This window comes from Nannospalax galili, unplaced genomic scaffold, assembly GCF_000622305.1.
Source record: "Nannospalax galili isolate Female #2095 unplaced genomic scaffold, S.galili_v1.0 scaffold875, whole genome shotgun sequence".
In the NCBI taxonomy this organism is placed as follows: Eukaryota; Metazoa; Chordata; class Mammalia; order Rodentia; family Spalacidae; genus Nannospalax; species Nannospalax galili.
The window spans coordinates 186,843-200,659 of NW_008337059.1; the positions used below are offsets into that span (position 1 = coordinate 186,843).

The following is a 13,817-nucleotide window of genomic DNA, read 5'->3' on the forward strand; positions in this document are numbered from 1 at the left end:
GCTCTGACTGCCTGGTTTGAGCTCTTTAATGGGGAGTTTAATCCAAAGAGGTTCTCGGGGATGCCCCAGGTGGCTGACAAAAGCCTTCAAAATTCCTCTTAGGAAGAACTTGAGTTTAATGTGAACCTCAATGAAGAATGTTTCCTGATCAAGTTCTAAGGGAATGAGATGCTTATAGCAAAGATTCAGAAGACATGCAAAGAAATAAGAAACCACAAATAAAAAACAACAGATGAGAAAAAATCCAAATATTGAAACTATGACAACATTTAGAAAACTATACAATAAACTCAAATGTCCCAGAAACATGAAAAGGTATTAAATTTCCACAGACACCAGGGAAATGCAGATTAAAACCCTAAATGTGATATTAATTCATTCATATTTACATTGGCACTCCTGGTCTGGTACTATCAAAGGTGCATGTAAGCATGTTTATACCTTCAATGTTAGAATTAGACCAGAGAAATTCAAATACATGTATCCCAGGAGATGTGAATCAGAATGTTCATAAAAACAATGTTCATAATAGAAAAGGAAAAGTCCCTGGAAATAACCCTAATGCTTACCAGTATTTAAATGGATAAACTGTGATATGTTCACACCATGCTGTGTTAACAAAGAGCAGTGAAACGAATGAATGTCACTATTTACATTAGTGTGGATTAATCTCAAGTATATTATTGAACAAAAGAATGAAGTCATAGAATACATGTAATACAAGTCCATTTACATTAAGACAAAATGGCATACATTGCTTAAACACAAAAGGTGGTAAAAATGAATTGGCAGGCAAAGGAATTATGACATTTAGGGTAACAGTAATGTCTGGAGTAGAGGGTAGCAAGGAGTTATGATCAAGACAGAGCAACTGAAGGTTTTCTGTCTTTTATCTGTGTATGTGCATGTTTGTGTAGGAGGTACATATGTGTATGTGTATACATGTGTGTGTATTTGTGTATATTTGTATGTGTGTGTGTGTAGGTGAGAAGTCAATCTTGGGTGTTATTCCTTAGGCACTGTGCACCTTGTTTTTGAGACAGTCTCTCACTGGTGGCCTGGAGTTTGCCAAGTAGGCTAGGCTAGCTAGCCAGGGAGCCCCAGGTATCTCCCTGTCTCTGCCTCCCCAATAAATCATAAACATATACCACCATCCCTAGCTTGTTCTTTTTTAACATGGGTTCTGGGAATCAAATTCAACTCGTCATGCTTTCAAGGCAGGTGCTTTACTGAATGAGCCATCTCCCCAGCCCAACTGAGGATTTTCTAAGGTACCTGGTAATATTCATTTTCTTAGTCTAGAGTAGTGGGTACACGGGCATTCATATCATTCTTCTTTAAAATGTGTATTTTGAGGGGAGGCTGAAATGGGATGATTGCTTGAGCCTGAGAGTTTGAGGTCAGTCTGGGTAACGTGGAAAATATACATTAAACAAACACACACACACACACACAGACACGTAAGTGTGTGTGTGTGTGTGTGTGTGTGTGTAATTGTACCTGATATAGTTATTTTTTTAAAGTAAATAATGAATGATTCTTACAGTCCTTCTCTAACCCATGGAACTTGCTGCTAGAGTTCTGTGTTCACATTTGCATTCTCAATGCCAGCTTCCTTGGCCATAAAATAAAAGGGGCCTGAGTTTGACAGCAGTTCTCCAGGACTGCCATACTCTACGATCTTCCCATTGTCCAGGACCATTATCCTGAAACCAAGAGGAAAGAAAAACCTTAGAAATTAGCATCTCAAATCTAAGCACTTATAAGAATACCTGGCATTAAGTTGTGATGTCATTGTGATCAACAAAGCACTGCAAATGAATGGGCCACAGCTATGTGCAGCAGCAAAGGTGGCCTGCATGTGTGCCCTGAACTGGAGCAAGTGCAGTGGAGTACATACTTACAAAGTACACATTGTTTAAGATGTTCGGTTTAGGGGGCTGGAGAGATGGCTCAGCGGTTAAGAACACTGGTTGTTCTTGTAGACGACCTGGGTTCTACAAGAATCCCAGCACCCACATGGCAGCTAACAACTATCCTTAACTCCAGTCCCAGGGTATCTGACAGCCTCTTCTGACCTCCTTGGGCATTGCACCACATGGGTGCATTTACCTATATGTAGGCAATACACGTATACACATAAAATAAAAATAATAAAATTTAAAAAAAGATGTTCTGTTTAAAGGGGAGCCTTCCTCTCCAAACATTTTTCTGCAGTTATTGACCTTTGAATGTACTTGCCAGAGTAGGAACAGCTGAGGCTCATGGTAGTTGGGAAGGTCTATATATCCGCTGTGTGTAGATTAGGCTCCCACTGTCCCATACTCAGTTGAAATGACAATTTCTTATTTTACCCTTGGCCACATCAGCTCTTATTAGGTTGATGTACAATTTTAAACAAAGTTATTGGAACTGCTAGGCCTCTATTCAAGCAGTAAAACAATGGTGTTAACCCTTCTGCTGTGAAGCACCTCATAGCAGATGCTGTACCTGCTGACCTAGGGTTAGGCCCGCCCCCCCACTCACTTGTCACTGTCCATGATGGTGTGTAGCCTGTGGGCAATAGTGATGACTGTGCAGTGGGAGAACTCATTTCGGATGGTCGTCTGGATAAGGTGATCTGTCTCTAGGTCCACTGCAGCCGTGGCCTCATCCAGGACCAGAATTTTGGATTTCCGAAGCACAGCCCTGCCCAGGCACAGGAGCTGCCTCTGCCCTATGCTGAAGCCAATAGAAGAAGGCATGCATTAGCTCTAAGGACTAAGGAAAAACCGTGGGGGATGGTTTCATGCTCTGCATTAGACTCTCAGAACTCCCACTTCAAAACCTCCCATTCATCATTGTCGTGGGCTTTATAAACTTCCCCAATTAAAAGACTCATCAGAGCTACTTGTTAAAGTTTACATTTCTCGGTCTCACTATATGCAGTTTGGGGCATGGCCTAGAGATGTGCATTTTTAATAAACACCCTAGATAATTTTCATACTTAAGCAAGTTTGAAAAACACTAGCCCACAAACAGTCCTTTGCATTTGGCCACAGTGATAGCAACAATTCCAAAGCACCAAGTTTCTTGCAGCAGTAACTGACTTGACACCATTAATACAGGGTAGCATTGCAGTGATGCCCCAGTGGCATTTCTTTGTGGTTTTAACAAATTCATTCATTATTTTAATGTGTAATTCCAGTCTCAAGGCTAATTGTTTGTTCAAGGCTTTCTGCCTTGATTAGAGACAAAGCTATCTAATGAGCACGGTGTCTTGGTGTGAGATGCAATGTATGTGGAATTCAAATATACTTGTAAAATGTAAATAGCTTTAATTTGGTAAAAGCCTGTAATGAAAACTGGACCTCTTGCTTACATAAAGCAGCTCTGGGAAATGATCTGAAGGAAATATTTTGGAATTTGCTAATTACTCTTCCCTGCTGTGGTCATTAGGGATCGTATTAAACAGGGGGTGGCCAGACTAACAATCTGTAATTCTTTGTAAGAAAATTTCTGCGGGAGATGAGAAGTCACCCAAGACGAACTTCCAGTATTTGTCCATAATGTAAGATGAGACATACTGCAGAACTATTAACTTAGCTGGTACTGAAGGCCTGCCCAGGCCAACTGTACTTTGCAATAACAGAACCACTCCAGCTTTCAACTGCTCTCTTCATCTCATTTATCCATCATTCACCACAGATATTTACGCTGTTTTGTTTTGTTTTCCCTCTAACATATATCTATTAATTCCCTAAACCAGGTCTGAAATGCCTATCTGAAATCAAGGCCTGGTAGTACCAGTGAAGTGTCTCCCAGCAGGACAAGTGTACTGTTACTGTCACACCCTGCTGTAATAGCACGTTTCCTTTGCAGTATTGACAGCACTGCCATTTACTCCCACTAGTCTGTCTCCTCCATTATATGAACAAGGAAGTCAAGGGTTGTATCTATGTTGTTTGCCTTTGTGTCTCCAGTGCTTGGTACATAGTCACTATTAATATGTATTTGTTGACTGAATATTTGAGTGGTCTTTCACATGAGGCTAAAGGCTATTTAAGTCCTTCTAGGTCCTAAATTTGTTGCTGAGGGAAAGCAAAACTGATGGTACTGACTATCAAGTCACGCAAGTGCTCCCTGGATAAAGTCGCCTGAGTTCAGTTGGTCTGGGGGACAGTCTGGGCACTAGCGCTTGTTAAGCTTCTTGGGCAAGTCCTCCAGTCTAGTTAGGAACCAGTTCTCTAAGCAATACTTCTCAAGTTGTAGCACACACACAAACTACCTGGGAATCTTGCTAAATTGTAAATTCAGATTAGTATGTGAAGAAGGGCCTGTGATTCTATGTTCATACAAGGTGAATCCAGAGCTGCCAGCCCATTATTTGAGCCCTTCTTTCCTTCCTGAGTTCTAGCTCTAATAGTCTGTTCTCTGCCTACCACTAATGAGTACCGGAGTCAGCAGCAAGAACTGTCCATGAGCAGCAGGCTTTGTCTAAGAGCTGAACGCCAGTATGTGAAGGGAAAACTCAACTTGTTATAGAGAGAATTCCAGGATCACATACTGATGGGCGGGTGTATAGTGAAGGCCAAAAGTGAAGTGTCAGGATATCAAAAAATATATTTGTGTCAATTTAAGGTGTTTCTACAATGCCCAAGGACTTTTCACACAGTAAATCTCTATTGTCCACATATCTTTTAGATCAGTGGTTCTCAAGCTGGGATGCTTTTCAAGCCTGTGGGGATCTGCATATCCCCATGTCCATATAGATCCATACCAAATAGATCAGACTACAGTTGGATCAGGCATCAGGACTATTGCTGTGCATGGCTCAGTTGAGAATCTACTTTCTATGCTTCTCCATAACAGTGACTTGTAAGATCACATGATGTAATGTCACACGAAGGGTACATTTAATAAACAAAGGTTTTCAGGCATTTCTAAGTACTTTCACATCTATTTTTGTAACATTTTACACATTTGGAATTAGACCTATATAGTGAAATTTTCAGTGTTGGACTTATCTAGTACAAGGAACACAAAGAGTAGTCCCCTCACATCCTCTCTCTGTCTGTGGAGGAGGTAGGTTATGAGACATTACCTCAGGTTGTCACCACCCTCTGTCACTTCATAGGACAACCCAAGTTGCAGGCCAGCCACGAAGGATTTGAGATGAGCCAATTCCAGGGCTTTCCAAATCTCCTCATCTGAGTGGTTGTTGAAAGGGTCTAGATTCATCCTCAGACTTCCAGAGAACAGGATGGGGTCCTGCAAGTCAAAGAATGGAGAGCTGGTATGGCTAATGTCAGCAAAGGGCTCAGCCATTCTTTGTGGACCAGAAAGTGGGTAGGACTGGCCTGAGATGGGCTACTTAGGCAGGAAGCTGGCTCATGATTGTGCTTCTCCAAGGATCCCCCAAGCCCGGGAGTATCTGCCAGCTAGGGAGCTAAGCACAGGAGTAAGAGGAATCCTTAGTTTATTGCTGCTTTTGTTTTGTTTGAAGATCCACCTATGGATCTCCAAATTTGCTGCAATATCTCTTTAGAAGATGAGAAGAGTCTCTCTTCCCCAAAACAAAAACTCCTGACTTAGAGAGATTAAGGTAAAATAAAAGAGATAGTCATCTGAGACCTTACATTTTTAAGAGAATGAAGAAAAGAAGGTATCAAACTAAGCAAACATGGGGGCTGCGGAGATGTCCAGTGGGTAAGAGGGCTTGCTGCACAAGCATGAGGACCTGAGTTTGGATCCTCAATACTTAATAAAAAGCTGGTCTATGACTTTAGCACTGGTGGGGAGGGAGAAGAAGGGACAAGAGGATGGCTGGAGCTTGCTGACTGCCAGCAGAGCCAAAAACAGTGAGCTCCAGGTTCAGGGAGAGACCCTGTCTCAAGGGAAATAAGATGGACAGCAATAGGAGGGCATCCAGTGGCCTGCATACATGCATATGGGTGCACACACATGTACACACACACACACACACATACACACACTATTAAGCAAACACCAGACAAACAAAAACTCCCAAAGATACTTGGCTACAGTGAGGGGAGGAGGGATAGACCTCCTAAGAGCAGAGAGGCCTCTGTGGCACTCCTTACTTGGTAGAGGCCAGAGGGGAACCCAAAGAGAGGTCTTTCTTGCTGATATAGTAAGTGTTCCACTTGCTGGCAAAAACTGGCAGCCAATTCCCTCCTCTATCTTTTAACCATGTCAAATGGGGACTATAAAGCTTAATGGCTTCAAGCTTCAGCAGCAAAATTGCTACTGCTAATTGCAAAGGTCTCAGCAAACCGGGATGGGCTCCAGAAAAGCTAAATAATCATCTGCTCTATTTGACTGCTGTTGTCTTGCTGCCACCTACTGGTCAGATACTAGCATCACAAATTCCTAAAACAAAACTTCAAGTTCTAGAAACAGTGTGTGCTGTCTCAGAGAACAAATCTGGTGTCCTGGTGTGACAGTTAATCTTGATGGTCAAGTTTTCAGGATCTAGAATCACCTAGGAGACACACCTCTGGGCATGTTTGTGAGAAAGTTCTGAGATTGGGTAAATCAAGGTGGGAAGACATCCTAAATGTAGGCAGCACTAGTCCATGCGCCGGGGTCTTAAACTGAATAGAAAGGAGAAAGCTGGGCACCAGCATTCATCTCTCTCTACTGCATGACTGAAGATGCAATGTGAGCAGCTGCCTCACATTCAGGCTGCTAGGTCTTGCCCATCCTGACGGACCGCATCCCTTCTTAAACTGTGAGCCAAATTATCCTCCCCCTCAACTCACTTCTTGTCAGGTATTTAGCAAAAAGAAAAGTAACTAATATACTGGGATAGACTGCAGGAATTGTATTGCTGATTCAACAGACATCAATATGTTTCCGGCAAAACAAGCTTTCCCACTGTGTGTGCCAAGTAAGTTCTAGAGCTCACCTGGGGAATGATGGTCAGTTTCCCTCGAAGGTCATGTAGACCAATGGAAGCAATATCTACTCCATCAATGATGATCTGGCCACCTGCAGACTCCAAGATTCTAAAGAGGCAGTTTGTCAGGGATGACTTCCCAGCTCCAGTTCTGCCCACCACACCAATCTGTGAATATAGTCCATTTGTATCTTATTTCAACATGAAATTCTTGGAGAAAAATATTTAGCCCATACATTCAAAACCCTAGGCAGTAAAAGGCACTGCATTTCTATGACATTAAATGGCCTTTAGTTTTGTTGGGAGAAAAAGATGGCTCTCCCATGCAACCTCATCAATGGTTGCTGGTTGAATATGAGAGTGATTGTTAGAAATGGACAAATCGTCTGATATATTTTTACAAAGAATATTGGAAATCCTAGCTTATTTTTCTAAAAAAAACAACAAAATCGAGGGAAGGGAGCCAGGTGTGGTGGCACATACCTTTAATACCAGCACTCAGGGGGCAGAGGCAGGTGGATTGCTATGAGTTTGAGGTCAGCCTGGTTTACACAGTGAGTTCCAGACCAAGCCATGGCTACATAGTGAGACCCTGTCTCAAAAAAAAAAAAGTAAGGGGATTGGCTCAGAGAAATGGCTATTGTTTAGTGGATAAGAACACTGTTTGCTCTTGCAGAGGACCCAGGTTTTGTTACCAGCACCTACATAGCAGCTAACAACCATCAATAACTCCAGTTGCAGGGTATCTGATGCCTTCTTCTGACCTCCATGGGCACTGTATGACAGGGGTGCACTTACATACATGCAGGCAATACACTCATATACATAAAATAAAAATAAATTTTAAAGAGCACTTTAAAAAGTAGAGAAAAGGGGGCCCATGAGGTAAAGGCACTTGCCATTAAGCAGATGACCTGAGTTAGAGCTCCAGAACCCAAATGGTGAAAGGAGAGAACTGACTCTTGTATTTTTAAAAATTTAAAGTAGAAGAAAGGGAAGAATCGGGCTTGCCACCAGCAGAGAACTATATCTTAATTTGAACATCAACATCCTTGCCCAGATTATTTTTATTTATCTTCCGTCATTAGACCCCAAATCCTTGGAGAACAAGAGCACTATAGGAGGGTACTGACCTCTAGACGAGGAGGAAAGGTAGGTCATGTCCCCTTAGGGACGACCCTCCACATTGCTATTCTCCATAGTCCCTCCCCAAGGCCTGATGCTCCCTCCTTTCTTCCCTGAGCTCCTTGCCACACACTGTACCCTGGCAGGAAGGCAGGATATCTCTTGCTGATATCTAACCTTCTCATTGTGTTCTTACATGCCCACAAAGTATAGAAAGTGTCCTGACCTGCTCCCTCCACCCAAATGATGAAGGCCTGGAGCCCTGCTGTCCTCCATTCTGTGCCCAACTGTTCTCTGATCACAGGCCTCCAGGACAGGCCTGTTCTTGATCACCTACCTTCTCAGAGCTCTTGATGTCACAAGTGATCCCTTTTAGTACCAGATCCAGCTCAGGTCGGTACCGTACTTGATAGTTGTTAAACTGGATCTCACCTTTGCTTGGCCAATTTGATGGAGGCCTCTTATCAGTCACCCAGGGTGCCTAGAAAGGGGACGGGTAAGAAGTGTTTGTTGTACACGTAGCAACTCAGCCAGTTGTTATGGGAGTCATGTCACAAAACAGAAGAGTAGCAGTGTCCCATCACCTGAACAAACTGGGTTTGTTTTTCTGGAAGGTTCTAACTCTATTCAACAGAGAAACCCTGCCCTACAAGGTTGCTCTTTGGATCTCCAAAATGACACCACCATTTATTTAACTTGGTGCATTTTGAGAACAATTTTAAGACCTTAAGTTTGAAGAAATTAAGTTATTTGAGTTGGAGCAAGGGAAACTTGAAAAGAACATTGTGAATCCACATAACATATAAAAAGAAGACAAGAACATGCCTTCAAGTTGCATGGACTTTATTCCAGAGTTTCTCTAATTTTTCCTTACCTCATTTTTCACATTTATGTATTCATTTATTCGCTCAACAGCCACAATGTTGGTTTCTGTTTCTGAAGTCATCCTCACTAGCCAGTTCAGGGTTTGTGTGATCTAGAGAGGGAGGGAGGGAGAGAGAGAGAATATAAACTACTCAGATTCAGAAACTAACCCAGCTAGTCACATCGCAAGGTCAAGGTCAAGTGAGGGCTTTTTTTTTTTGGTCTTTTTTGAGACAGGGTCTCCCTGTAGCCCCAGCTGTCCTGAAACTCGCCATGTAGACCAGGCTGGCCTTGAACTCACAGAGATCCACCTGCCTCTGCCTCCCAAGTGCTAGGATTAAAGGCGTGTGCCACCACACCCAGCTCCTTTTTTAAAAAGTATTTTTATTGATTTCATACAGAACATCTTAATCATCTTCATACCCCCTTCCCCATTAGCACCTTTCCATAGCCCCCCACTGGTTTTCATGCATTCTGCCATTGATGTTAAGGCTTATCAAGTCAAGTTACTGTCTCCAAACGTCCCTCAGTGCAAGAGGGCTTTCTTTTTAAATTCAGCACCATGATGGGCTCTACAAGAGCCCAAGGAAGAGTACAAAAGAGATAATTCTTATTTCCTTAGAGGAGAATTGAGACCAGTGCACTGAATAGCTGAATAACCATAGACTGCTCAGATGTGTGGTGCTCATAAGAAGGGAAACATAAGCTTTGACTAGTTCAGGGCTAAAACTGGGGTTGGAGAGGCTGGCTCTTAGTAAAGTGGGACCAGGATTCAAATAGTCTGCTCATAAGCCTAGTGCTGTTTGTAGAATGGGGAAGAGCATGAAAACAACACAGGGCAGGAAAAGACCTACCAAAAAGCTGCTTTCTCACTCTGATCTCACTCATTCTTAGCTATCAAGGTGGGTCATCCACATGAACCCTTGTCCTTGACACCAACAAACCCCTGATGCCGCCCAGCCATTACACAAATGCATCAAACCGCTAGTAAAGATTTTTCATGATCTAGGCCAGTCTAGAAGCCAGGGATTACTCAGATATCTTTCTTTATGGACATGAGTTTTTGTAGAGTGAATATGTTTAGAGAGAGGAATCCATACAATATAGAGGGCAAGACTGTGGAGACCAAGAGTAACAACATTATGTGGTTGAACCATATGTACTTGAATATTTAGTTTTGGTTCAATCTAATGGTATCCTGACTCTTTGCCTTGACTGTCCCAGGGGATAAAGAGGCAGTGACACAAAGAACCAAGTGACTCTGATACATAGCAATCCTTTTGGGTGCTCTTTCATGATCACACTGAGCTTCGTCAATTTCTAATGAAGACAGCACTATATAAAGCACATCTACGGCTATGTAAACCTGTAAAATATTAGTTGAAAAAGATGCACAGAAAGATGATCAACTTTATTGAAAAGTTACTGTAATGCCAGCCACCATTTCAGATGCTGGGAAATAATCACATCAGCATTTTATTCCCCAGCTGTGCCGGGGTGCTGCAGTGAGATTCATATATATTTTTGTCCAACTCTCTTTATTACAGCTAGCTTCAGTTGTTCTGTGATATAAGAACAAACTCAGGAGGAGTTATTTTCCTAAAGGACTTTCTGATTACTGCTATATTCTGGAGGAAAAAAATGTGTTATCTCTTTTGACTAGAACCAACCAAAGAGGCAGAGATAAGAAACAAGTAGAAACATACAAAATTGTCTTCTTAAATCATAAGGACAATAACATTTATGTCCTTTTTTCCAAATGGTACTGGTGCTTACTTAAACAAGGTATAAGGGCTATGACCATGGGAAAAGATGGAACCAAGGGTTGAGCACAGTCTTCTCTAGTCCTTCTGGATTAGAAAAGATTAAAAGGCATGGGCTCCACAGTACACTCTAGACTCCTAAGAATAAGTGCATTCCATTTAGCCAAATTCCCAATTTTCAGACTCACATTGAGGGCATTGGACAGAACAAAGCCCACCATGTCCCCACTTAGGGTATTTTTATAAATAACCAGAAGCAAGGCTGAACAGAAGATAACCAGGTTTCCAACCAGTTCCAGGCGAATTGCAAGCCACCTGTAGGGCAAGAGAACCAGAAAGAGACATATCACGGATCTCTACCAGAACTTAGGGGCTCAAAGGACATTTTGAGATGGCTTGAATTAGTATACTGTGCTCTTAGGAGCTACTGCACTTTGACTTAGGAATATTTAAATTCTTTTAAGAAAATATTCTATGAAGGACATTTGGGTACAAATGTTTCACTGGATAGGATTTAACATGTATGGCAGAATGCATGAAGTCTGGTGGGGGGATGCGGGGCATGGATGGGGTAGGGGTCTAAATTTGATTAAGAACTGTTGTATGAAATTTAAAAAGCTCAATAAAATTTTTTTAAATTTTTTATTATTTTTATTTTTTGTATATGATTGTATTGCCTGCATGTTTGTAAATGTACCTGTGTCATGCAATGACCATGGAGGTCAGAAGAGAGCACTGGGGAGGTCAGAAGAGAGCACTGGATTCCCATGGAACTGGAGTTATAGATGGTTGTTAGCTGCCATGTGGGTGCTGGAAATCAAACCCAGGTCCTCTGAAACAGCAGCTAGTGCTCTCAACCGCTGAGCCATCTCTCCAGCCCCAGGAATACTTAAACTCTTAATAATCCATTAAATGTATTGTTTAAGGAAATAAATAGCATTTTAAAGGTTCTAGAGGAGTTTACAATGCAATATCCCCCAAAATTGTCAAATTATAAAAATTATCTAGGGCAGTTGTTAAAAGTATAATGTAACATTGGGCATGGTGGAGCATGCCTTTAATCTCAGCACTCAACATAAACAAAAACAAAACAAAAAATCCAAAACAACAACAACAACAACAAACCCACACAAAGGTATAATGTTACAAATTCATGTAAAATATTTTGGGACATTTCCCTAGGGGACTATAATTCAGGGACTGATGATGGAATTTCAGCACCTGCATTTTAAGTGAGTACAAGAAAGCAATGGCATCATGAATCCATAAGATAGCTAAAAACACATGCCACAGGAAGGCACCATCTTATTTCAGTTTGGGTGTTTTGTTTTGTTGTGGTGTGTTGTGCTTTGTTTGTTTGTTTGTTTGTTTGTTTTGAGACAGGGTCTCCCTGTAGCTCCAGCTGGCTTCACTATGTAGACCAGACTGACCTTGATCTCACAGAGATTCACCTGCTTCTGCCTCCTGAGTGCTGGGATTAAAGACCTGTGCCTGGCTTACTTCAGTATTTCTGAAAGTGGAGTAAATCTAGGGGTAGATGGAACTTAGGTGTGAGGTCATTACAGGGAGGTACATTAGATCTTTGTAAAGAACCAAAGAGTGCATAATTTAACATAGTTTACAAAAATGGACTTCTCCAAATAAAATACATTTAATTAAATTTGTACCAATAATTCTAGCATGTGTACAAATAAATATGTACTTTACAATGGGGATTCAGTGGGATCTACTTACATGCCTTTAAAAAAGAAATCTCTAAGAAATCCAGTCTCTGATCTTTCAGTGCTCCAAATAATATTGGCCACCATTACCTTCGTCCCCTTTAACATCTCAAGATATTTTGGAAGCCACTGAAGAATTTTCCTTTCCCCCAAAGACTGTTCTCCTTCAAGGGCATACTGCTTGCCAGGGTCTAATGATGTGCAATCTGCTTAGGGATCCATCTTAGGTGACCTCATTTTTTTGTCATTAATGCTTTTACTTAAAAATTCCCAACTCTTCTCTCTTCAACTTCTACTTCTTTCATCATCCTAAAAAGAATATGGTGCCTATGGCGACTCATAGCATGTCTCAGGAAATCAAACAGATAATCTTCAATTTATTCAGTACTTGTATAATACCTGAGTTATCAAAGTTTCACAAAAGTCATGTGACTTCCACTACAACTAAGATAGACTGTATCCTAATCATTGTAAAAACAAAGACATTGAGATTTTCCTTAGAGAGGTCAAGGCAATTCATCTAGCTTGGTAAATGCAGAGCTGGCAAGAAGAACCAGTCTCTGACTCCAAAGCTCATGCTTTCTTCTTTCTACTTATAGAGCATGCCTGCTCTCCCATGCAAGGAAAACCCTAAAACACACATTTGAATAAATACTCAGGGGAAGCCTCACCTGTTGGAGAAAATCCAGGAAAAGACACATTTCTGATTGGTGTCAATCCCCAGATGACTGAGTGCTAAAAATCGCTGCTGTTGCTCAAAGGCACGGATAACAGGCAACCCTGAAACAGTCTCACTGAAGTGAGAGTAGATTGGGGACCTGGTGACAGAATCCAAACGTCTCAGCTGGCGGGAAGTAGCCATATAAAACACCTGAACACAAAAAGCCAAGAGTAGTTAGTCACACAATCACACAGCATATACTGAACTTCTTCTTTTATGACAATGACCCAACATTTATCACTTGACGGCTGCGGCCCACATCTGAACAGGAGGGAAGCCTGCAGTATTGTGTTTGGCTAGAGGAGTGATGAGAGGTATAAGGAAGAGAATAGTGGGAAGATTGAGTGGTGGGGAACAGAGGAAGATAAAACTGAAGAGGCTATACTGTAACCTTAGAGATTGAGTTTCTAAACCATAGGAGGAGTTTTGTCTGCCGAGTCCATAGTCTTCCCTCAAATTTTCATATGCTGTCCAAGTGACAGTTTTTGTACTGACTAGAGAAATGGTCACCAAAGGATTATGTGAAATATGCTGGCACCCAGGGACTGGAGAAATGTTTCAGTGGGTAAGCACACAGGCTGCTTTTGCAGAGGACCCAGGTGTGGTTTCCAGCACCCACATGGTGGTTAACAACCATTTGTAACTCCAGTTCCAGGGGATCCACTACCCTCTTCTGGCCTCTGTGAGTATTGCACATATGGGTACACTGACATATATGCAGG

General features: G+C 41.8%; 1 protein-coding gene across 2 annotated transcripts in view; it reads right to left on the minus strand.

Annotated features, from left to right (window-relative positions):
* Nucleotides 1–251: 251 nt before the first annotated feature.
* The window catches only part of Abcc2 (ATP binding cassette subfamily C member 2), an 82,117-nt gene continuing 68,551 nt past the window's right edge, over nucleotides 252–13,817 (minus strand). For both annotated transcript variants that reach the window (XM_008831935.2, XM_029563014.1), the window contains 8 exons: nucleotides 13,046–13,245; nucleotides 10,842–10,968; nucleotides 8,901–9,002; nucleotides 8,364–8,507; nucleotides 6,911–7,069; nucleotides 5,084–5,250; nucleotides 2,527–2,721; nucleotides 252–1,706 (listed from right to left, as the gene is read on the minus strand). In XM_008831935.2, coding sequence (XP_008830157.1) covers nucleotides 1,574–1,706; nucleotides 2,527–2,721; nucleotides 5,084–5,250; nucleotides 6,911–7,069; nucleotides 8,364–8,507; nucleotides 8,901–9,002; nucleotides 10,842–10,968; nucleotides 13,046–13,245 — 1,227 coding nt within the window. In that variant the 3' untranslated portion in view covers nucleotides 252–1,573. The remainder of the gene's footprint in view (nucleotides 1,707–2,526; nucleotides 2,722–5,083; nucleotides 5,251–6,910; nucleotides 7,070–8,363; nucleotides 8,508–8,900; nucleotides 9,003–10,841; nucleotides 10,969–13,045; nucleotides 13,246–13,817) is intronic.